Below are 24,641 nucleotides of genomic sequence, written 5' to 3'. Positions count from 1 at the left end.
TGTTTCCATCAGTGATTCAATGGCACCCTCATCTGGTGTATGCTTATAAAGCAATATGGCTAAGAAAGATATGCAAATGCTGATGCTGTGCATGTCCTGTTTAACCAAATGAACAAAAGCAAAATGTGAATTCAGAAGTATCTAATTATAGTATTATAATATATTTGTATATTATAATATAAAGTGTTATAGTATATTATAAAGAATAATAAGACACGTCAAAAATACCCAGAATCAACTTGCAACATTTTTATTCAATTTTATAATTTAAAGCCTGTGTATATTCCAAAGCCTGTGGTTTTGCTATCCCAGTACCTAAAGAGTGTATGTCTGTACATTTAAGAAGCAGAAATAATATGACTCTACTACTGTATGTTTCAGATCACATTTAATGATTTGTTGATTCACATGAATCGTTCTAATGCTTGTGCACAGTATGATTCTTCCATGGCAGCTTAGCATTCTCATTTTTCTCACTCTGACACTGCTCTCTCCCTCTAACAGACACACACACACACACACACACACACCTCCCGTAACCAGTCCAAACTAGCTGAGGAAAGTCTTACATGGGACAACTGCCTGGCACTTTCCAACAGCAGCTCATCTCGAGGTCTGCATTTCAGTCCCCATCAAGATGTAAGGACATTTTCATGATCTAAGCATTGAACATTAAAAATCCATTCATATCCACTTTAACTCATGAGCACCAATAATAAAAAATAACAAATTCTATTTCACTTATCTTGGACTGCAAGTACAGAAAGACAAATGGCAATAAAAATACACAGAATTATTGTTGAAATAAACTCATGATAAATTGATCAAGATCATATTTTATGACGGGTACTAGTTGTAATATATATATTTATATATATATATATAGTTATATACTCCACAGGAATGCTGCAAGTCTAACAGTCACAGAAATGCAAGTAGTGAAACAAACCGCCATAGTTTGTGTCATGTGACCATACTGTTATTGCTTCACTGTGTAGAAATGGATTACCATCTAGAGTCATGTGAAGCTACATAGTTCTGTCAGTCCTTAACAGAAGCATGATGTATCCAAGTAGTCCCTTCTTTGATCGAGCAATAACCATAAATGTCCCGAGATTAAGATCCAGCATACCAAAGATTTGTGGTGTTTCTCAGATGTAGTTTATCTAGGTGTAAAATACAATCTGAAGAAGGACAACTCAGATTTTCTCAGTCACCACTGTTCACAATTTCTGCCAGTTGAGAGGACTGTTCCCTCCATTCAGTCAGGAACTTGCACATGACGGCTGTAGTCTAGGAGACTGTCCCTTGTCACACTGATTCTTTGGCACATTCCGCCACAGACTGATGGACGCAGTGTAATGAAGTTCTTGGCAAGGACACAAATGTGCTATAGAAAACAATTTTAAAACTAGATTTACGGCTATATGGCAAAGACATACGCGTGAACTTTTAAGTGCATGCACGTACACGCACAATTACATAAAATTCCCTATCCAGCCTCGAGTAAAAGTGCATCAATTCATTGCTCATATGCCAAACATTCAAATTCTTGTCTTCTATATCACAACAGGGCACATTCAAAGGTGCAATATATTAGCACAGGGATTTGGGTTTTAGTCAAGGCAGGCAACAAGTACATTAATTAACCCAAATTTAGGCCAACTTTCCAGTCTGTGAATCCAGGGCAGTTTCTTTAAAAAAAAAAAAAAAAGTGTTCTAAGCAAATGGGAGAGACAGATCAAGAGTGGGTGCAGTAAGCTAATGTGCAAATAGCAAACTAGGCTTCACTTAATATTTAAGCACACTGAAATTTTCTAATCATTAAGGTCTTGCTTGTGCAGGTACCTTGACATCTTCTTGCAGTACCAACAGTAATGTTCTGGCCTTTAAGAACCCAGACAACAAATAGTAGTCAGAACATTTAAAAAGACATGGTAGGATGCTAATTTGTATTTCTTTTTTATATTCAGGATTACATTAAACACAAATGAATGTACAGTATTTATTAGCTTATTTAAACCTTTATGAACAAAAAGAAAAATGATTCTTTTTGCAATTTACTAAAAAACAGGAAAAAAATCAGTCGTATTTACTGTGGAAACTAGTAGAATTATGAGGAAAAAAGTGACCTACTTTAGGTCTCATTACAAATGAGATCATGTAAGGTGCATTGTAAAAAATTGAGCAAGGGCATATCAGCACTAACAGCTCATACTTCATTATGGCACAACTGTGTTAACCATCAAACAGGTGTCTGCCATGACAAGCTTATATTGAGAGGGTTAAAGGCTTAGTGTATACGTGCTTTGGAAAAAAGGCATTAAAAGAAAGTGCTACAACAATTTTGGATGGACACAAAAATTTGCTTATATTTTGTTTGTGCCTTCATTAGCAACTACTAGGTAGATGTTCCATGTCTAGTACAAATAAAAAAAGTTCCATATGCTCTTAAAATCCAACTAAGCTAAAAGAAGGACATAGTCAGCAAGTTAGTTACACTACATATTCAGATACCTCCATAAGCACCACTGACCTGTTAATACCTCATTATACAAACAAATATCATCAAAAGTGTAAGGATTTAAACATCTTTTGTTGGCCAGCAAAGCCCAAACTGGAATAACAACAGTCCTATCTGAAGCTCAACTCTCCTTTGTCTGCTGTGTGACTTCCTGGGACAAAATGAATGGGTAGTAAGCAATGCTCTGCCAAACCCTTGTTTTTTTTATAACAAAAGGAAGTACAAACAGAATGAAGGAAAATGAAGAGAAATACATAAGACAATAGCATTATGTGGCAGGAGTATCAACTTCCTGCTCAGCCTTGGCTGGAATTCCAGGGCTGGCCAGTGTGGCAGCTGTCAAGGTCGGGGTTGAAGTGGGTGTAGGAGTAGGAGTAGAGACTGGTAGGCATGGTGTAGACACAGATGTAGGGTTAAGACTCGTGGCTGAGGTGGGATTAGGAGCTGTAGTAGCTGTAGTAGTAATAGAAGTGGAGGTAGTAGCTGAAGCTTGCGCTTCAGGAACAGCCATGTCAGATTTGGCTGGAGTGTTAGTTGCGGTGGGAGCTGGCTTGTTGTAGTCAAGTTTCAGAATGTGCTGCTGCAGGTGCCTGATCCAGTCCTCCTGCACTGACAGAGGGCCATGAAACTCCACATCGCAAAACCTGAGAAAGGGATGAATCTCAGCATTATTTGTTTAGTCATGATTATGATTACTTGGGCAATTATGGATTTGAAATTTTTAAACAAAAATATCAATAACTTGTTCAGCATGAAGGAAAGAAACACTCTTTTGCCATACAGAGTGCCACAAGGTTCCTTATAAGTAGGGATGCATTAATATCAATACTTGTACCAGATATCCGCTTAGTACTCTGCTCATTTACTCATATACACATACGCAAAAAAAGCCAACATCCAATACCATGTGATACTATGTGACCTAAGTCTAATGTACGGTGTCACACTAAAGAACAATGAAATTACAGCGGTTTGGCCAGATTTCACGATTACCTAGGTGAGGAAAAAATGTCTCCAGACAAGCCTGGATCAGTGGAAATAACAGCACTTCCCCAGCATGTTGTTCTTGATGATCAACTACTACCAGTCATTAACGATGAGGGATTCCAACACAATGAATGAAATGAAATGTACTTTAGTTACAGCTGTACAGAAGCACATTTCTAAAGTGAAACAACACCCACCCTTCTCTACTGCAACCCTTATCAATTTAAGGTAACTAATGGAGATAGCTAATGCACAGTTAAAATCAACTCGCTAATTTTGTAAAGAACAAGCTTTACATGAGTACCAAAAACATGTACTCGTACTCGGTATGAAAAAAACTGATGCATCCCTACATCCCTACCCCTGTTATTTCAGCATAAAACACATTAACAGACAACACATACTGATGAACAATGGCTTGTATTAAAATGTATCATAAAAATAATAACAGCAATAAATGTGTTTATTATAGAGACAAACAAGCAGAACTCAACACCACTGGCATCACCAGAGATCCCACCAGAGAAAGTAAGGAAGCTAAGGAAGAAAAACTGTGGCCTTGACACTGTTCGGATCAATTCCAAAATCTAATCAGTTCATCTGTTGGTTACATAAATCCTACAAACATTCAACCACTTGTTCTTGAGATATAGCACTAAAGAGAATCTCGGTTGGATGGATATGCACATGGACAAACCGAAAACATAATGCCTCCACCACCTAGTGGAAGATACCTAAAAATATTGTCGATAGAACTCACCGACACTTGAGAGAGTAGATTTTACCCACAAGTTTGACCAGAGGAGTGGAAGGGGGCTTTGGCACAAGGGCAGGAACAGTACTAGTGCGAGGTGGTTTGGGAGGACAGCTTTCTCTCTCCCCTCCATCAGCATGAGATGGATGTTTTAGGGGTCGCCGCTCAATGCCTAGTTCAAAAAATAAACAATGAGTAATATTAACAAAGCACAATATCATATTTCCAATTTGACCATGACTATGTAAATCAGAAGTTATTTAAATTGTTTCTAAGTATATTTTTCCCCTAATATTATCAACTCGATATGTACCCATGCATGTAATTCAAATCCAACTACAATGCAAATGTATTCAAATAGAAATGCTAATTAGAAAATACAAATTCGCTAATATACAGGGTTTCCCAAAAGTCTCCATACATAGGGGAAATCAACACTTTTTAGCAAAATGTCTTCCAAAATTTATATTATCTATTTTTTTCAGATAACCTTTAAGAATGCCTTTGACAAAAGAAGAATGTATTGAATTCATTCTCATGGCTGGATCAGGAAGCTGTCACAAGGCTGCGATGGTCTTTAAGAGGAGACATGGCAAACATCTCACACAACACTGTTGCCAAACTTATTAACAAGTTCAAAAAGACTGGAAGTGTTGCGGACCAACAGAGAAGTGGACATCCACAAACATCCACTGATGAAGGCACAAACGACGTGGTGCTGGCATACATAGTCCCCTCTCTATGGAGACTTTTGGAATACCCTGTATTTGCAAATGCATTTCAAATGTAAGAATTAAAGACAAAACTCTGACAAAACTTGGCAAAATTAGCATTTGAATTTATACATTCACCAGCTACTTTAATAGGAACACTTGTACCCCCACTCATTCATACAGTTATCTAGTCAGCCAATCATGTGGGAGCAGCACAATGCATAAAGAGCTTCAGTTAATGTTCACAACAAATCAGAAAATCTTCTCAGAAAACATAAAATGCTGAACACTGAGGTGGATTGGCTACAAGAGCAGAAGACCAGATGTTTTTCCAACTGTGGTTATTTGTGTTACTTGAGGCTGAAGACGACCTGTAATTCTCATCTGACTGCTCTCATTAACAAGGTATTTCTGCCCTCTGTCTTTTTTTGCACCATTCTGTGTAAACTCTAGAGACTGTTGTTTGTGAAAATCCCAGGAGATCAGCAGTTTCTGAAATACTCAAAGCAGCCCAGTCTGGCACCAACAACCAGACCGTGGTTAAAGTCACAGAGATCGCAATTTTTTCCCCATTCTGATGATGATGTGAACATTATCTGAAGCTCTTGACCAGTATCTGCATGATTTTATGCACTGTGCTGCTGCCACATGATTGGCTGATTAGATAATTGCATGAATGATCAGAGGTACAGGTGGCTACAGAAGTAAAGTGGCTGTAGTGTAGTGAGTGTATATACAAGAATGTACAATGGCTGCTGAATTTAAAATAGAAAAGTTCATTGTTCACAGTTGATATTTCATCTCCAATGTCATAACTAATTCTGCCATATTGAAAAATGGCAACAGCAATGCCTCCATTTACAATTGTATCTCCTCAGTTTCACATTTCAGATTGGACTGCTCTTTAATCCTGTTTAGAATTACATTTTTGTTTATAACAAGGTTGATCAGTCAATCAATTTGGCTTGCTCATTAGGGATAAATTCACATATTTACAATATATATATTTTTGTGAATCCATTTATTTCTGTAAAGCTCCTTTGTGACAATGTCCATTGTTAAAAGCGCTATACAAATTGAATTGAATCAATCGCTGTGGATGGGATTTTAAGTGGGACTTTTTGGTGCAGGCCACAGACCCTCCATCAGTTCTGGTGATGCATTTGTTCAAGACACAGGGATGAAATGGCTTAGGACTGCAATTGCTACGAACAGTTTCGCACTCAAGTCTCTACCACTGAACAACTGACAACTTCAACAAAATTGCCTTCAAGTTAAAGCTTGAATACAGAAATAACTCTGATGCTCATATTCATAAGTTGCTCATAAGCTCATAAGTTCCTGTTTACATAATTGCACTTTTTGACTATATAGTATACAGTTATAGAAGGGAAATTATTTACAATTGCACTATCCAATGTCACCCAGATGAGGATGGGTTCCCTTTTGAGTCTGGTTCCTCTCAAGGTTTCTTCCTCATATCGTCTCAGGGAGTTTTTCCTTGCTACCATCACCTCTGGCTTGCTCATTAGGGATAAATTAAAAATTTATATCCGGAATTTATATATTTCTGTAAAGCTGCTTTATGACAATGTACATTGTTAAAAGCGCTATACAGATAAAATTGAATTGAAATCTTGAGGCAGTGAAGTGCAATGCCAAAAAGAGTCATTGCTGTTACTTTTTTCCAATATGGCAGAAATATATAAACTAAGACACTAAAAATGGATTGTCAAAATGCAATTTGCTTTTCCATTGAACAGAAGAGCACATTTGTAAGAATATATCACTGAGGTGTTCTTACCTCGTGTCACCCGGACATTAAGTTCACTCCGAGCCACTTGCGCATGTGGAAGTGCACTGCTAGAGTGTTGTTCCCTATCCTGGGTACTGATGCCATGGTGAAAAGCGGTGCCATTTCGATTTTTTACCTCTACTGCCCGTGATAATGAACTCCACGAACTGCTCATGATCTGCCGTTCAACAGTCCTCCCCTGGGACAGTGTTAGAGACGCCCACTGGGCTGCTGACTGCTTCTGAGATATAATGTATATGGAGTTTGAATCAGATAATGAAGGGAAAGAAGTACTACTCTTCTGCAAGACAAATGTAGCAGAGCAAGTAAAGTAAGTGGAAGGGCTATGGCAAAAGCCACAATGCAGATTTACTTTAATTGCCCTCTGTGATGCTATATTGAGTCAGCTGAAAGTTTTTAAATTATGAAACTCATGCATCATGCTCCACTACATTTCACTAATCCACTCATTCAGAATCTTCACAGGACCCTGACAAGATTAACAGAGCATTAGTGTACAATTATTGATCTTTGCAACAAAGAAACAAGGTGATAATACATGAGCTTGCACATTTATCAATGCTATTATTGTTCATGCAACATAGCAGGAGAATTTGTACCTTCTTTTGGGCAACATGCCCATCTGACAGGTAGCTACGGTGCAGCTCAGCCACTGTTTGTGGCCGGCTGCGCATCCAGGCACTCAGTGTCTCAATGGGTGACCCGTTCACAGACCACTCTGTCACACCAAACTGTCGCAAATGAGCCCGAGCATGGCTGGCCAAAGCCTTCCGATTCTCAAAGGCAAAACCGCACAACTCACAGCTAGCATCTAAGGAAGGCCACAGAAAATTATAAACCTGACAGCATGTGAGGACTTGAAACTGAAGATTGTTAAGCTAAATAACAATATGCTGGAAGTCACTCTTTCCATGCAAACTATCCTTAATCTAAAATGAAAATACTGTGGAAATGTCATCTGAAGAAACTACTGAGCAATCTGAAAAAACAAAATGCACTCTTACCCATGCGGCCTACCCCATACTTGTCTGTGGACATTCTTCCTTTAAAAGAGAAGTCCTGTGGTGGAGCTGAGAAGGTTTTCGACTGGGTTGGTAGTGACCTTTGGCCAAGGTGTCCTTCGGTTCCCAGCACCCTCTTCCCAGTGGGTTTCATACCAAGAAACTTCCCTGCTGGAGGAGTAGATGACAGGCCTGTGGGCCCAAATCCATGCTTATGGAGGCGTGAGCTGGAGTGGAGTAGGTTAACGGGTGCCTTTGGGGAGACTCTGGATGACTGATACCCTTGACTGTCCCAGGGTGAGATGTCTTCCTGCCCTGGTTCCTCTTTTACACCTAGCACAACAGATGCTGGTGTGGTGCCCTGAGTCCGCATAATCTCCCACAGTGTGTCGATGGGTGAGCCATTGACGGACCATTCAGTGATACCCATGTGGCGTAAGTGTGAGCGCGCATGGCTGGAGAGGCCTTTGCGGTTCTCAAAAAACTCGCCACAGAACTCGCAACGGATATCACGGGACGGTTCCCTCTCTTGGGTCATTACTGGAAAAGTATAAAGTGAAGTGAAGGAAATTAAAGACTTGTGTTTAAGACAATAATAAATGAGAAAAGCAATATGTTAGAAACAGAAATTGCAAGCCAGCAGCACTTTCTAATTATGGATGTTGATGCACCAGACTTATATCTTGTTACCTATTTATTTCTATTATTCAGATGGGAAATACATCACAAATTTATTACTTACACAGGTTGATGGGACGTGCATTATCTGAGCTCATCCAGCTCGGATGCAGTGATTCAGAGCTATAACCTTCACGCCCCCCTCCAGTCACTGTAACTTCCACCTGCTCAGGTTCAGGTTTGGGCTTAACCATTAGAACTGTTGGGGAGGTGCTGGTGACAGGTGCTGATACTGCTATCTTGGCAGGCTGGTGCTGACTGAAAGAGAAAGCCTGACGGCCAAGGACACCTCCTGGTGGGGAAGAATGCTGGTGTAAGGTCCGAGGGGGTCCTGGGCTTGGAGAGGATGAGGATGATTTCAAGGGTTTCAGGGGCATGACGCATGGCAAACCTCGGCGAGTTATGAGGTCTCGTAGTGTGTCGATGGGCGAGCCATTCACGGACCATTCAGTGATGCCCAGTTGACGCAAGTGGGAACGGGCATGACTGGAGAGGCCTTTGCGGTTCTCAAAAAGCTCACCGCAAAACTCACAACACACATCTTTCATTGGTTCAGCTACAATTATAAAGGGAAAAGAAAGAAGCTGACATTTAATAAAAGCAAGACCAGTTTGTCTACATAAATTAACAATTACAAAGGTATATATGAAGACACTTTAAATAGTCTGTTATAAAGTTTCTCAGTTCCAGTCCCAAAGGACACTCAATTCCACTTACCAATTTACTCTGTTCTAATCTCATACAATTTCATGAAAGCTACAAAACTGATTCAAGGAACCCACTTTATGACAAGCTGAAAACCATTTCAGTATTTCACCTCTCCAAAACTCTGACTTTATTTCCATACAGAAATTGTTCCACAGCACTTACGCTTTAGGGTAAATTTGCATACAGAAAAACATAATATAAAGTATGAAGTCACCTAGAGGAATGGACATGAGCTCCCTGCCACTCAAACGGAAGACCTGCTGTGAAGAAGGTTTCAGCTTCTTGGTGGGTGGACTAAGCAAGGTGTGGGTGGAAGAAGAAGAAGATGAGGAGGTAGCTTTTGAGCCAACAGCACTTTTTAATGTTGTGTTCTTTAATAGGACAGAGTTGGAGAGAAATGGCCTCTTGGAAGCAGAAGTAGGTGTGGATGTGGAGGGAGAGGGAGGAGCCACACTGTGTCCATGGACCCTCAGGTCCTCCGGGCTGTCAGAGCGGAAGGAGGTAGCTCTGCGCTTGAAGTCATCAGTGAGGATGAGTGTGTTGAGCAGGTCGATGGGAGACCCCTTGGACTCCGAGTATTCCACACCAAAGTGACGCAGATGGGCTCGTGCGTGACTCGAGAGGCCTTTGCGGGTTTCAAACCAGGCACCGCATAGCTTGCATATGATGTCTGTGTTAGAATCCATATCCATTGCTATGAGAAGAGGGAAAGAAAGGGGAAGGGGAGAGTAGCCACAGAAAGTCAAGAGGAACATAGAAAATCAATAGATGCTATTAGATACATTAAAGGTTTATGAAACACTAATCTATATATGGATAACAGGTAATCTAAGACTTTATTCATCTTGTGCATTTGGGCATTTGTGTGCATTTGGGTGATGACCAAGCAGCTTAAAAACTTTCTTTGGCTTTCTCAAAACCAAGTAGTAAAACCAAACCAGTAAAACCAAACCAGACGTTAAAAAATGAAAACAAGGAACAAATGCTGACTCATCAGACTACTTTACTTTGCCTTGTTCTAAGTTATGTTGTTAACATCTGTATTGCTTCTTTCAAAATGACAAGCCTATCCTAAATATCAGGGAACCGTCTTTTTCTTACACATGACCTGCAACATAACAGCCAACTGAATTTTATTCAGTTTATAATAGAAACCTCGTTTTCATCTGATGTTTTTATCCCCTGCTTTCTTTATTAGCTAACCCTTTATTAGATAATATTTAAATACTGACTTTATATGTTATATTCCCATAGTTGTGTAAACCACTGACAATGAACTAAGTCAAAAGTTGAACATTAATGCATTCTCACTGAGATTGAGGGGAGCCTCTGTTTCTTGTGGTGGCCAGAGTGGTCTGGATGAGGCAGTGGACAAGGCTGAATTGTGGGACCTTGACATAGTCCTATGCTCATGGGAGCGCAGTAGGGAAGACACAGGCAGCAATGAGGAGATTGGGGCCTTCCTCAGCACTGGGGATGGGGAAGCAGACAGAGAATGAGAGGGGGATGGAGACCTCCCAAATGGAGAGGATGGCTGCAAGCCAGATGGTGAGGGGCTGCTTGGAGAAGGGGGAGATTTTGCTACACTATGCAGAAGTGAGAGGGGCTTAATGTCTTGTGGTTCATCTTCAAACTCTGTGCTCTTGCTGGGGCTTGGCATAGGAACGCAGAAAGCATGATGGTGAGTGTTTTTGGGTGATGGTGTTGGTGAGTGTGATGGGGGTGAGGCAGGTAAGTGGGAGTCAGTGGCCCGCTCCTTGGTTAACTGGTAGAGGAGATCTATGGGTGCACCACTGCTTTCAGACACGCCCACACCTAGCTGGCGCAGATGAGAGCGAGCGTGGCTGGATAGACCTCGCCGTGTCTCAAACAGGGCACAGCAGACCTCACACTTCAGCAAACTGGAGCCTGGAGAAAATTACATTGTGGACAGTAACACTTACAATTATTACAGTCAAATAAATGACCAACTGTTTAAAATTAGATCCTGAAGGCTAAATATCAGACTTTGTGTTAATATTTTAATATCTTCCTTGTTTAGGACATGCAAAATGGGTCAGTAAGTAAAGGCAAATATACACTACATCTCAGCCATCAGTTACACAGAATTTTTTCATTATTCATGTTTAACTGTTCTCTTAATATAAACCAATCACACTGAAGAACTAAGCGGAGATAATCACACCTTTCGGCTCGGTCTCTTCTGCGGCAGCTGAGCTGTTTGATCGCGGGCTGGAGTCATCCTGCAGTTGCATTTTTTCATCTCCCTCCCTCTTGTTGTTCCCACCTACAAATTAAGGTACACAAACTTTTTAATAAAGTAGAGTCCAATTAAACAGGTTGAATGCATCATGGGTAAAGGCTCAATAATAATGCTGAAGCAAAAAGTCAATAAGAAATTTCATTCAGCAAACCAGTAGAAGGGCTGCACATTTACTAAGGGCTGCCTACGTTTACTACGATAAGTACAATTACTGAGGCTTAAGTAGTCGACAGCATCAAAATAAGTACAGCTGCACTACTACCGATGGATTAAGTAATGACATCATATACAACTAACCTTCAAAAACTCTTAATATTACATGATTCATCTCAAACAATATTACTCAGCCACTACAATCAGTTATTTGATAACTACATTGAAAGTAATAGGTAGAAATGTAAGTCCTGGGAGTTTGCAAGGTTAATTTTATAACTCTCCTGAACCATCTGTCTTAATAGAAATTATCAACTTATATGTAGGTTTCAAAACAATAAAAGGAAAGTATTCAGTGATTTTATATTAGTAACTGAGTAATATGCTTTAAAATAGCTTTTTAAAAAGCTTATTAATAACAAACCAGGACTTTAAAGGGTTTAAGGGTTTGCTCAAGTAGCTCTGCTGGTCCTAGGATTTGAACTCAAAATCTCTGAACTGTTAATGAATTAAGATGCACAAGCAAACTGCCCCTACACATATTGAGGATGGTGAGGGAAGACAGTGTGTTGTTTTTGCTTGGTGTTGCCTATTTAAAATCAGCCATTACACACTACCTCCATGACAACAAGCTGTTTGGAAGGTTTGCACTAAAGAAGCCCTTCCTGAGAGCATCCCACACAATGCAGCTTTCAACAAGTGACCCCATTTTCAACATAATGACCCCAAACACAGATCCAGGCCAACACAGAAACGGTTGCTAAAGAAAATTGTTGTTTTCTAATGGCCATTTCAGTGTCCAGATTTGAACCCTAATGAACACCTGTGGTCTGAATTGAAGAGCGACATCCACATGCACAAACCTAGGAATACAAAGGAGTTTAACAAGTTCTGTATGGAGGAGTGAACCAAGATCCCTCAATAAGTGTCTCCAACATTGTTAGATATTACAGGAAACAGCTCAGTACTGCTATTCTATCCAGTTCACATGTAAAAAAAACTTAATCCCTGGACTAATTCATTAACTAGTTTAATTCATTCTTTCATCTTCTGCAACCACTTTATCCTGGTCAGGTCGCAGTGGATCCCAAGACTGTCCCAGGAACACTGTGCATGAGGCAGCAGTACACCCTGGACGGGACTGCAGGACACCAAGCACACACACACATTCACACCTAATGGCAATTTAGTGTAGTCAATCCACTTTAGGAGGTGGGAGGACACTGAAGAACCCCAAGAAAACCCATGTGGTCACGGGGAGAACTCCTGTAAAACTCCACACAGACAGCAACCTGAGCTCAGGATCAAACCAGGGCCCCTTGAGCTATAAGGCAGCAACACTACCAGCTGCAACACCAGACCACCGGCTGAAATTGCCCCAAGTAACCTTAAAAAAGGAATGTGGTCTGGCTGTACTCTTAGTCATGCCAGACAGCAATGAGCAGTCTCATATGATTATATACTTTTGATGGCTTTAAAATCAAGGTTATCCATTAGAATACCCTGTAAGTGTATAAAAGCAGCAAGGAGAACTACAGTCAGTCAGTCAGTTTTTCCACTACTTTTTGTGTGTCCATGTCACAGCATGACCATTTGAGTAAAGGCAGAATGTACAATTAAACATCAGACATCAATTATATGAACTGGGCCTTATTGTGGAGAAAGGACATGAAACTCAGTACGAAATAAAACCAGAAACCTTAGCTTAGACAAAGTACAGAACCACATGTGGTTTCACTATGTGTAAAGAACCAGTCCACTCACCATCAGCTTCACCATCATTCTGGCTCTCTCTCCAAGGCTGAGTTGGAGACGCAGGTATCTGCAGCACTGGTTCTGAAGTTCCACTTTCTTCATCATTTACTAACATGGACTCTTCTTCTTCTTTACATGGTTTCTTGTCTTGCAACTCAGAGTTAAAAGCAGGGGTAATGGATAAAGCGAGGTCAGGCCGCTTAGAGAAGAGCTCACGGAGGACGTTAATGGGCGAAGCAGTGACCTCCCAGTTGGTGATGCCAAAGTCTCGTAGGTGTGCACGAGCATGACTGGAAAGTCCGGCCCTGGTGTCAAAGCCAGCGCTGCAGAACTCACAGCGCATCACACTGAAGGTTGCTGGGTCAAAGTTAGCAACTGGTCATGGGGCATCCAGAAGAACAGAGCCAGAAACAGAAGGATACAGAAGCAAAAACTAAAACCAAACCTCAAAAAAAAAAAACGAAAAAAAAAAAAAAAAACCAAAGCTCATCTAAATACAGGGTGTCTGAAAATATACCTTTATAACTTTGATACTCATTGAAAAAATTATTAACACACATAGAATTACCAATCAAGGAAATTTAAACACACAAACTTTTTTTCTTAGAGTAACAAAGTTACAAACATTCAATATGAGCACATTAGTGATGCACAAAACACCCAGCCACTGGGGTGGCACAAGCTAGTGCACTCTCAGCGCCAGTCCCAAGCCTGAATAAAATGGGAGAGTTGTGTCAGGAAGGGCATCCAGCGTAAAACCTGTGCCAAATCAACTATGCAGATCATAAGCTGAATTTCCATAATGGAGATGGGTGATCTGCTGTGGCAACCCCTAACAAGTGCAACCAAAAGAAGAAGAAGAAGAAGAAGAAGAAGAAGAAGAAGAAGTGATGCGCAAAACATCCAGGTGATAATCCAATTGCTGCCATGTACACATTAACTTATCCACATGCTTTCAAAAACAGCTGTGATTCTTGCCTTCAGATCATCAATGTCTGTCACCCAAGTGTTGTACACACAATCTTTGACAAATCCCCCCAATTGAAATTGCAGACTGTGATATCAGAGCAATCTAGGCAGCCAAAATAATGGCACCTCTATGGCCAATCCACCTGTTCGGGAATGTTGTATTCAGAGATGATCAAGGCTGAATGTGGCAGTGTCAGTGTCTTGCCAGTGGGTTCCTGGTTGTCTTTTTATATTGAATAAAAGTTGTAAAGATAATTTTCAGACACCCTGTATGTAGTGGCAGAAGATAACGAAGTCCATCTACTTCACCATTAGGGCTTTTTGAGAGTGTGAATTTTTGGCAGCAAATAATACAAATGCAGGGATTTATATGCATCATATTTCAATAAATAATAATAAATATAATTATATATAATAATAGATGAATGTCGCTAAGTGGCAGTGAAGGCATGAGTGTGTGCCGGGTGTAAGGAGGGGGAGGAGTCATGGAGAACAAGCGGGTAACAAGTGAGTGTTTACACCTGTGTGCAATTAATAAAAACTATTTATATTCTGTGTTGCAGTGGGAAGAGGGAGACAAAAACACTAGACAGAGAGAGACGACACAAACAGCTAAAGTGACCTTGACCATGAATGGAATGTCAACAGTGGAAATGCTGTGTTTGTGCATTTAGTTAAATAAATAGTGATTTTTACAGTTTCAAGAGAAGTGCTTAAAATCATGGTGTGAATTTAAATAGAATAACCTGTGTCTCTCAGAAGCCTGCCTCCCATGTCCTCATTCCCCCCTCACACCTACCGGGGAGTCATAAGGTATTTGACTAATAAAAACTGAAATTACTGAATATGGTTAACCTTACCTTTTTTCTTCTTTTTTTGGTAGGAGAACTTCTTCTCAATGGCATTAACCTCTTCTGGGGATATGAAGTGTCTAACCTTGTAACTGACTCCAACTCTGTTCAGGTGACCCCTTATATGATTGGCCAGTCCAATTCCATTATCAAAACAGTCTTGGCAGTAGGGACATTTCTTTTCTACAGTCTTCAACAAAATGCCCTCTTCATCTTCCTCATCCTCCTCTTCAGTTAAGACATCAAGAAGATGGTTGACATCATCCTCGTCCTCTTCTTTGTCACTGGCATTATCCTTCTGATCATCACCCCCATCATCATCATCATCGTCATCATCAAGATCATTATTGTCAAATTTTGAATTATTATCAGTGGTGTTTTTGCTACATTCATCCTTTTCACTGTCAGGTGGGGTCTCTTCATTCGTCTCTTCTTTGGAGTCCTCGGAGGCCTTTGGTGGAGGAATGGTTTGGACATCTAAAGCTAGAGCAGATGTTTCCACTCCTGCAAGAGAGAAAGTGGTCAGTTATCTGAAAAACTACAAAAGCACTGTTCTTCTTGCTCAGTAATGGAATACATATCATAAATGTCTGGTTATCCAAAAAATGCTGGGTGCAATAAAAGCAGTGATATCAACAACATGCAACAACAGGATGCGTGGTCTTCTTAGTTGATTACTTAATTTATTAATTGTCCTGTTTTCATATGTGACTATAGTTCTCATAATGTTCAACAAAACAGTGTGTCATCCATAATCATCCATAAATACATATTAAGGCATAGTAATGGTAATTATTAAATATAAGAATATTTTTTTGCCATTTGTAGACTCATTAATAAGTAAAATATATGCTATAATATATATATATATATATATATATATATATATATATATATATATATATATATATACATTCAATTTTCCAGGTCCAGCATTGATTTAAGGTTACAAATAAGTGCACCAATTAAAAAAAAAAAAAAAAAAAAAAGTAAAGCAATGCATAATCTCACAACGTATGTTCAGGGTAAAATTCTTTTGTATTATATATATGTTTATATGCTTATATGTTACCCATAAGCAGCCTCATATTGAGAGAAAATGCAAATCTTTACTCACACACACACACACACACACACATGTACATGTATGTGTGTGTGGGTGTGTGTATATAATATTTTGAGCTTAAATACACAGGGACATTCTATTGTTTTAATTAATTATTTTACTTTACATTTTCATTGTTTCTGAAATCTAAATGTTTATTTTTCCAAACAATTTTTTAAATTATTAAAAAAAATTTCTACAAAAATTCCACAAAATTTTTTGACACATTTGCAATTAATATTTTATGCACTGAATCTCTTCTTTTAATGTCTAACAAGGTTGGAGACACTTCGTCCACTTTGGATCTAACAAGGTTGGAGACACTTTTGAAGACATTTTGAGACTTGGTCCACTCCTTCATGCAGAACTGATCTGATTTGAGTTCCTTTATATTGCTAGGTTTGTCCACATGGACTCCTCTCTTCAACTCAGACCACAGGTTTTCAGTAGAATTCAAATCCTGACTGAGATGGCCATTACAAAACAGTGATTAGTTTTTCTTTAACCATTTCTGTGTTGATATAGAAGTATGTTTGGCTCATCTCATGTCAAGGCAAGTCTGAACCTCCTGGCAGGGGCAATCAGGTGTTGGAGTGAAGTATTCTGGTACTTGCTGTCAGTCTCCAGCACCAGCCACAAAACAACCCCAAAGCATCAATATCCATGTCCATATTTTGCAGTGGAAATGGGTGCCTTTCGTTCAGTGCAGTCCCCTTTTGTCATCAGTGTTTGATTTTGGCGTCATCTGTCTACAACAGATGATACCGATTATAGTTAAGTTAAGGAGCTGCATTTTATGTGATGATTTCTCTGCCAGACAGTTTGTTGTTATGAAAGTGGTATTCAGCAGTTCATTTGAAACATAATGCCCACAATTGTGCAGTATAAAACTTTGATTTTTGGGCTATTTTCCCCCTCTATCACCATCCTCCTTCTGTGTGTGGGCACAGTCTGCTTATTTGCCCAACTCCTGGCAAATTTCCAACTGCTTTAGATATGCAAAATGTTTTGCTTGGGCCCTAATTGTGTGCAATTGCATTTTTTTTACTGTATTTTCATATCCATTACTTGATTTGTGTATATCAACAACCTGTTTTATGTTGTCATAGTTCTTTGGTTTTTCCCATGGTAATGGTTGATAAAGGGATTTTTATTCTTATATTTATATTACCTCTTTACATGTTTACATGTTTAAAGAGTTCCTAGGGACTGAGAGCAATATATATATATATATATATATATATATATATATATATATATATATATATATATATATATATATGTGTGTGTGTGTGTGTGTGTAAAATTCAACAAAGTTTAAAATATTCATTAGCAGTGTCAATTATTTTGGCACACACACACACACATGTACATATATATACATACATACAACAGTTCTAAGAAGATTTTTGTTGTTAGAACAAAGATTAATATTTGTCCATATTACTTGAGAGGAAATTTTGAATTATTGTATGGAATTTCTACAATCATTTTGCTCATTTGGATTCAATAATTCAGGAGGCCACTGTATGATCTTTCCCTGGCTTTATTTTTTTTCCTTCCAGAACTCACAAGCATCATGTGCCCAGGATTGTTGTATATTATTGGAATTAAAAAAATGAATGTGGACAAAATAGAAGATTGCAATAAAAACAATAACACTGATATTATCTTTGAAAATGTTTTTGAATATGTTTAGTCTGCCTTAAGCAGCCCCTCACACAGGAACATTATGCAGCAATTTATCTACATACAGGAATAATGACAAATAGAGTTAAAATTAGACTATTCTTGACTATTTTAGAGGCCTGTATATGGAGGGAGGGGGGTTGGACGTCAGCGCTCAGGGCATTTTTGTGGACAAGGCATAACTTGTGTCTAAGCTGAGCCTGTTGTCTTTCAGCCAAAGCTATCCTCTCTTTTGCCCCTCAAAATTGAGCACAGAAACTATGCTGCAGCTGCAACACCAAGCCAGATGCTTCCCAAGAGTCTGCAGCAGAAGCAAAGACCATGTCTCTGCAGGAGACCAAGTTTTAGGCACCATACCTTTTTATAAAAACTTTCTCTTAGTCTTTTTATGTCTTTTGCATTAGTCTATCAGTAGAATAGAGCAAATTTTAGATTTGCAAACACTTCCAAAAAAATGAAATGTTGCAAAGAAATATTCGTATGTTGGTAAAGAAAGTAACATTAGGCAATACAGCAGATCCTTGATCTCAACATCTGAGCTGTCTGGGACATTGCAAAGATAGAATTATGGTAGACAGCCAAATTTTCCAAGATGCCTGGAAAAGCCTGCCAGCTAATTTCCTTATAGAACTGCACAACCTGCAGTTTTAAACACAAAAGGCTTTCACACCAAATGTTAATTTGATTTGGTTTTTCAGTGTTCAGTGTACAGCTCTTTATGGTACAAACTATATTACACTTTTTTAAATTCACAAACAGTTTTGAAATACAATGCTTACCAAGCACTATAACAAAATCATTTGGAAACAAATAATATCTATATACGTTTGAAATGATACTCCTGTCATGGTTATTCTGTTGTCTTACCTGTTTTGTTGGTCAGCATTAGATCATCCTCTGGATCTGGTGGGACAGATGCTTTTTGGCTCAGCTCTGTGGTCTCCTCAGTGTTTTGCATATGGATTTTTGTATCACTAGTATCAGTAGACTGGGGATCCAGTCTGCTACTTGCTCGTGTTCGTCCTATTACACGCCTCACAACTCGTTTTGAGCGTCGATTTCCTGTGCCCTTGAATACAACATCCTTTTGCTGTGTTTCAGCCTTTGTGTTTGTAAGTAAAGGCTCAGGAGATTGGAGCTTTGAGACATTCTCTTCTCCAAGCCCAACCTCAGCAGACCCAGACTCCTCCTGTAGGCTTGGACTTGCAAGGGGAGCAGCTTCACTCTGAGCACTTTCTAGTTCTGGCTTGTCTGTGGGTTCTGCTGGATTTGAAGATACTGTGTGATTCTGGCTAGGTCCTGGACAGAGATCAGTCTTATTCTCACTCTGTGGATCACAGTCTTTGGCCTGCAAATGGTCAGCTTCAGGCTTATTTCCTGCCATTTGCACAGAAGCTCTGGTGGGGTACCTATCGCTAACCACTGTGGTCGATGCGGCATTACCAGAAAGCCGTGTCCATCCTCTTCTGCAGGATTTTTGCTGGAAGCGGGGTGAGACACGGGGCCCACCAGCCCTGGTCCGAGTTGTATGTGTCTTGGCGTGATCTGCAAGCTCTTGAGGTACATCAGAGCTATAGTTGCACTTGAGACAAACAAACTGGCCACAAATGGCCAAGGACTCTTTAGTGGCTGGCTTCCTGGAATTTCTGCGACTTGCTCTCGTCCCTCCCTCCTTCAGCTTTCCCATCTCTGCCAAGATCTTGTGCCGTGACTCCTGATGGCGTCTGTGATGGTCCAACAGCACCAGCCTATCAGTGAAATTCTGTCCACATTCCATACACTCAAAGCCACTCTTCTTGGCTCGCCTCCTCCTTGTATTATCTTCTCCACGCTGTCCCTTTCTCCCACTGTCTTGGCCATGTTCTCGCATGTGTTCCCTCAGATGTGCTGCTTTTTTAAAGTATATGCTACATTCGACACAGGTGAAAATCTCTTGGCAAAGTTCTCCTCTGACTCCTCCTTCTTGTGGCTGCTTCTTGTCTTGAACCTTCTCTTCCTCTTCCTCCTTAAACTCAAACACACCTTCCTTATCGTTCACAAACTTACTGCACTCTTTTGTCCTGGAGGGGTTTACTCTGGTCTTCCTGCCTGCACTAGGTGTGCACTGCCAGGGATTTAGTCCAGAAAAAGGTCTCAGTAAGGCTCTCTTCTTTCTCCTACGCTGGATGAAGGTGCAGTGTGCCCAGGGACCTGGTGGTGGACTTTCTGGATCTGAATCACCTGGGAAGGTATATACATCTCGTTCGGGAAGCCTCTTTATCTCCTTCTTCTTCTGATCAAACTCTTTCTCCTCCTCTTCCTCTTGTTGGTATCCCTCTTTCGGTTTTGTGTCTGAGAAATGTGGCCCAACTTGATCGGATACACGTCCAACTTTATCATTTTCTACTGCAAATAAATGGGAAGACTACATAATTCAGTACCACATCCTGAAATTATATTCTTTTTAATATATATTTCTCTCTGCAAAATAATGCATTTTCACAAACCACATTGTTGAGTGTTGGACTGTACCATCCCTGGATCTCTGCATGCGTCTCTGTCTTGACCTTGTGCCTCCAAAGAACTAGACAAGTTTTTGTCTAACACTATTTTCTTGGGCTTTTCAGGTGTTCGGTAAACTCCAGGTCTGCACGCAACGGCATTGAAAAGGGCATACAAACCAGGATAAACTCAGACTATATGTCCACTATACATATCTGTCAGTATACCTCTCCAACTTCTGTCTGTCAAACTAAATATCTCACTCACTTGTCTTGCTCTTGTTCACAGGTGGGACTTCCTGGACTGTGAGCAGCAAGGCCATGAGGATTAGAAAAGTGCTGAAGTTCCTCTTCTAACATGCACCAATGGGAACACAGACAACATTACAAATGACTTAGCACTGAAGATTTATAAATATATATGAACGTTCTCCAGAATTATTGGCACCCACACACTGAATTTTCCATTCAACAAATAAGAAACTATTTATCTTTTAGTATTTTATTCACTCTCTATTCAAACTCTGTTGTCGCCTTTCACCATGTCCTGTTTACCTGGGGTATAAATATGAGGTTGCACAAATGTAAAATCCCTGGATTTGGAAGTCCAAGATCTCTCTACATGTATCTCCAACCTTGTTAGACATAGGCAGATGTCTCAAAATATCAGTTGTTGACAGTTCGGAGACCAGTGTTTTGTAGGAAAAAAAAATAAATACCTTTTGGGAATGAAAGATAAGTTAAATAAAACTATACAATGTCCCTGTTAAGCTGAAAATATCTCTTATTGCTTGTTATTCTTTTTAGGGGTCCAAGCACCAAAGATGCGAGAACCCTATTGTTTTTGCTTGCATTTTCTTATTCATATTTTTGTCCCCTAAAAGGAATTGTGCAGACCAAACTGAAATCTGAAACTGACATGAAATTTGATCAATAGTTAATACTCCCTCCTGCTACTCAGGCAGGTGGGATAGGCCCAACTGGCCTATTGGTGGTGCTACAGCACAACACTGTATGTTGAGGCACATATCTTGAGAACCCTGAGGCCTAGAGACCGCCTTTTTTCATCTAATTTCATGGCAAATTGCACACCAATTTGGACCATTAATCTCTGCCCACTCTGCCCACATTTGCATAATATGCAAAAACCTACTTTTGCAAACTATTCCAAGGATTCTTGCCATATCTTCAGAAAATTTGTGTCAAACTACTCAGCGGAGTGTGAAACTCAATAATTATCAAAAACATTTGTAGACAGTATAGAGATTTGTAAATAATGTGGCCACCACATGCCAATCAATTCTACCAAGGTGGGGCCTAATTTACTCAAACAGCTGTAATTCATACTTGCAAAATTTGGGGTGTGGTCATACAGAGGGGGAGCTATTTTTAGATAAGAGTTTCTCAAGAACCATAAGTCTGATCAAGCTGAAATTTGGTACACTGCATCTTTGTGATAATCTGGAAGAAGATTTTTGAAAATGAACGCATTACTTTAAAAATATGGCGGCCATCAGATAATCAGTTTTTACCAGGCATTTGACAGGGTGAACACTACAGGGTTAACAGTAACTGATCCAAACTCACTAAAGCGTACAGTGAAACCATAGTGAAATTTGCCTTTTGGACTATTTTTTTCAAACAGCTGCCACTCAGGACTGGTTGCATGGATTCACCTGCAACTTGAAAGGCATGTTCAGTACAAGGCTCTGGGTAGGTCTGTTTAGGGCATGGTCATCGATAGGGGGCAGACTTAAGCTCAAATAGCTGTTTCTCAAGAATGATATGTTTGATTGAGCTGAAATTTGGTGTATTGCATCATTGTGCTAATCTGAAAGTAGATTTTTAATGATGACTGAGTTACTTTAAAAACCCAGTCATCAATAAAATGGCCATTGACAGCCAATCAGATATCAGCAGGCATTTCATATGATTGTCTTTGAGCTTTCATCACAAAACTTGATAAGTATGTTAATCATGACATGTAACTTGGTGATCATCTATGTAACTTGGTAAGAACTGGCCACTGGAGGCGATATTTGCGAAGAGTCCTTGAGACTTACATATCACCACTTACGTCTATATTTATATATTAATTTTTGCTCATTTTCATGAATGGTGCCAATAATCTGGCAAGCACTGTCTATGTACATGCAAAGCACAAATCTCTAGCTTCATCCTTAGCTTAATTATGTACAATGACAGAAAAAAATGCAAAAAAAAAATACCATCAAATGTTTCTTTCTCAGAGTCTGAGTCCCATGTTAGAGATGAGGAGAAGGCTGAGGATCTGTGTTTTCTCTCGCTGTTTCCATAAAATGCACTTTTGTGGAGGAGGTTTACATCTTCATCATCCCTCTCCAGATCACCACCTTGGGACAATCCTGCCTGTGTGTACGTGTGTGGGTTAATAAGAATTGAAAGGAGTTGCTTATGCTGTAGAAAAAAGATCAAACTGGTAATAAGTGAATTAACACCAGATCAAATATAAAAGCAAAGGACTAGAACATAGCTTCTCAACCCCACCTGGGGTCATCTGAGATGCGGCTTTATAATGTGCTTATATGCATATCAATTGATATAAGGAATATCCCAGATTCAGTGCCCTTGTATGCATAAAATCAAGTAGCAATCTAGGTTTGGTTGTAACAGGCGAGATGAGAAGTGCACTTTTGACTACATCTCCCGACTTGCAGCGCGAGACACAAGCCCAGTCCTCTCATTAGACGTGGTAAGTGCTGAGTGGTTGCAGTTGTGGGCTCTTACACACAATGTTTCATAAAGCAACGTTAAATATATAAATATAAAGAACCCACATGCCGTCTTTCCCTCTTTGATGTATAACAAGTAGTTCTACTAATTCCCACTAGAAAGTACTGATGGGAAGAAGCTTGAGAACCCCTGGACTAGTGTGTGTTTTAACCTCTCACCATCAAGCTGTTGCTGAGTAGAGAGGGGGATTCCGAGTGCTCCCGGATGGATGTTGGATCATGGGGGTCCATACTGGGAAGAGGACCTACGTCAGGTTCCATGATCCGGTGTTGCACCGTGTAATCTGCTCAACTCACCTACATGGTGTCCTCTTCTGGTCACACAGATGGACACAGACATGTATAGATGTAGATGCAACAACATGCACATGCAATTCTCATTTAATGTCATCAACATTTGTCAGACAGAACTGATAAAAGGCAACTGATTGGACTCCATGAGCTGCACTACAGTAAACCTGTATAAACAGAAGTGCACTTCAACAGCACGGTTAAAGCAACTTAATAGAAGTGTAACCCCGCTTCATTTTATAACCAGCACTTTAGTCACATGAAGAGAAGTTGATAAAAAAGCAAAGTGCTGAATTCCTCTGCTCATTCGCCCCACCTGCCCGCTGCAATCCTGTACCGTCTGACCTATTTCAACATGTCTGGTTTGGGTAAATTTAGCCCCGTCCTTGTCATGACGAACATCGAGAAGACACCGTTTTTCTCGCTAACAGTAGTGATGAAGAGCTACTGAACACTGACGCCCAGCCACAGCACGATTAGCCTTACTGCTTAGTTGTGGCAGGGTCACTGTGGCAGCGCAGGAAAATGAGAACATCCTGGGAATGTTAAATACCGCTTTGGGGAAGCAGAGAAAATCGTGTCCCGCTCACCGTAACGGCCTGCCCGCCCCGCTGCTCTACGGAGAGCCGCACGCCGCGCTCTCCATGTCGTGTCGCGGTTGAAGTGTGTACACGCGGCCGCTTTACTGCATGAAGACGCCGCGTTTGGTTTTGCAAGATCAGGGAAAGCTCCGGCGCTGAGCTTCAGCGGTGCAGTCGATCAGACTCCATGTTGTTGGCTCCAGAGGGACGCCACGGCTGCGCGGGTGACGTTAGCGGGGAGGAGAAGAGTATCTGCTGTTAAAGCTGCTCTAAGCGATTTTTTTTTTTTTTTTTTTAAACTCTTCAGTTAAACATCCTGATAGCTATCACTAAAATAGATGCACTAATGGAAGAAAAAGTCTCTGTGACAGTTCTAGTATCTATAATCAACAACAAAATGTTCAGTGTGGTCTGGCTATATTAAAGGTCCAAATAATAAATATATTAATCTACATCTGTTATAATACTGTAATATCTGTTAAACAAAGGAAGCTGCTACTTTTGAATTCTGTGATGCTTCATCGCTTCTGTTCAGGCTGTCTGCAGCAAACT

General features: G+C 40.0%; 1 protein-coding gene across 6 annotated transcripts; it reads right to left on the bottom strand.

The window, feature by feature from the left end:
- Positions 1–373: 373 nt before the first annotated feature.
- Positions 374–24,641, bottom strand: wizb (WIZ zinc finger b). Of its 6 annotated transcripts, none has more exons than XM_034309990.2 (17): positions 24,099–24,641; positions 23,377–23,531; positions 22,675–22,834; positions 20,715–20,799; positions 20,453–20,592; positions 18,834–20,351; positions 15,182–15,676; positions 13,362–13,727; positions 11,367–11,468; positions 10,493–11,089; positions 9,396–9,875; positions 8,538–9,029; positions 7,799–8,335; positions 7,394–7,605; positions 6,783–7,011; positions 4,272–4,437; positions 374–3,168 (listed from the first exon to the last, which is right to left on the bottom strand). In XM_034309990.2, exons 2-17 carry the CDS (start codon positions 23,476–23,478, stop codon positions 2,793–2,795), a joined length of 6,057 nt encoding a protein of 2,018 aa, XP_034165881.2. In that variant the 5' UTR covers positions 23,479–23,531; positions 24,099–24,641; the 3' UTR covers positions 374–2,792. The 6 variants fall into 6 exon arrangements, with proteins under 6 accessions (XP_034165881.2, XP_034165882.2, XP_053095265.1 ...); XM_034309991.2 differs by having other exon boundaries at positions 6,783–7,014; positions 13,362–13,709; positions 24,099–24,640; XM_053239290.1 differs by having other exon boundaries at positions 6,783–7,014; positions 18,834–20,348; positions 24,099–24,640.

Source organism: Pangasianodon hypophthalmus, chromosome 13 (genome assembly GCF_027358585.1).
Source record: "Pangasianodon hypophthalmus isolate fPanHyp1 chromosome 13, fPanHyp1.pri, whole genome shotgun sequence".
Classification (NCBI taxonomy): Eukaryota; Metazoa; Chordata; class Actinopteri; order Siluriformes; family Pangasiidae; genus Pangasianodon; species Pangasianodon hypophthalmus.
Note: the sequence above shows the minus strand (reverse complement) of the source record. Positions and strands in the feature narration are given on the sequence as shown.

Coding starts and splice junctions, on each gene's coding strand:
- wizb (XM_026916390.3), bottom strand. CDS start 23,478: ATGGAACCTGACGTAGGTCCTCTTCCCAGTATGGACCCCCATGATCCA. Junction 13,728..15,181: donor CCAAAAAAAGAAGAAAAAAG/GTAAGGTTAACC, acceptor CCCCATGACCAG/TTGCTAACTTTGACCCAGCA. Junction 9,030..9,395: donor GCTCATGTCCATTCCTCTAG/GTGACTTCATAC, acceptor TTATAATTGTAG/CTGAACCAATGAAAGATGTG.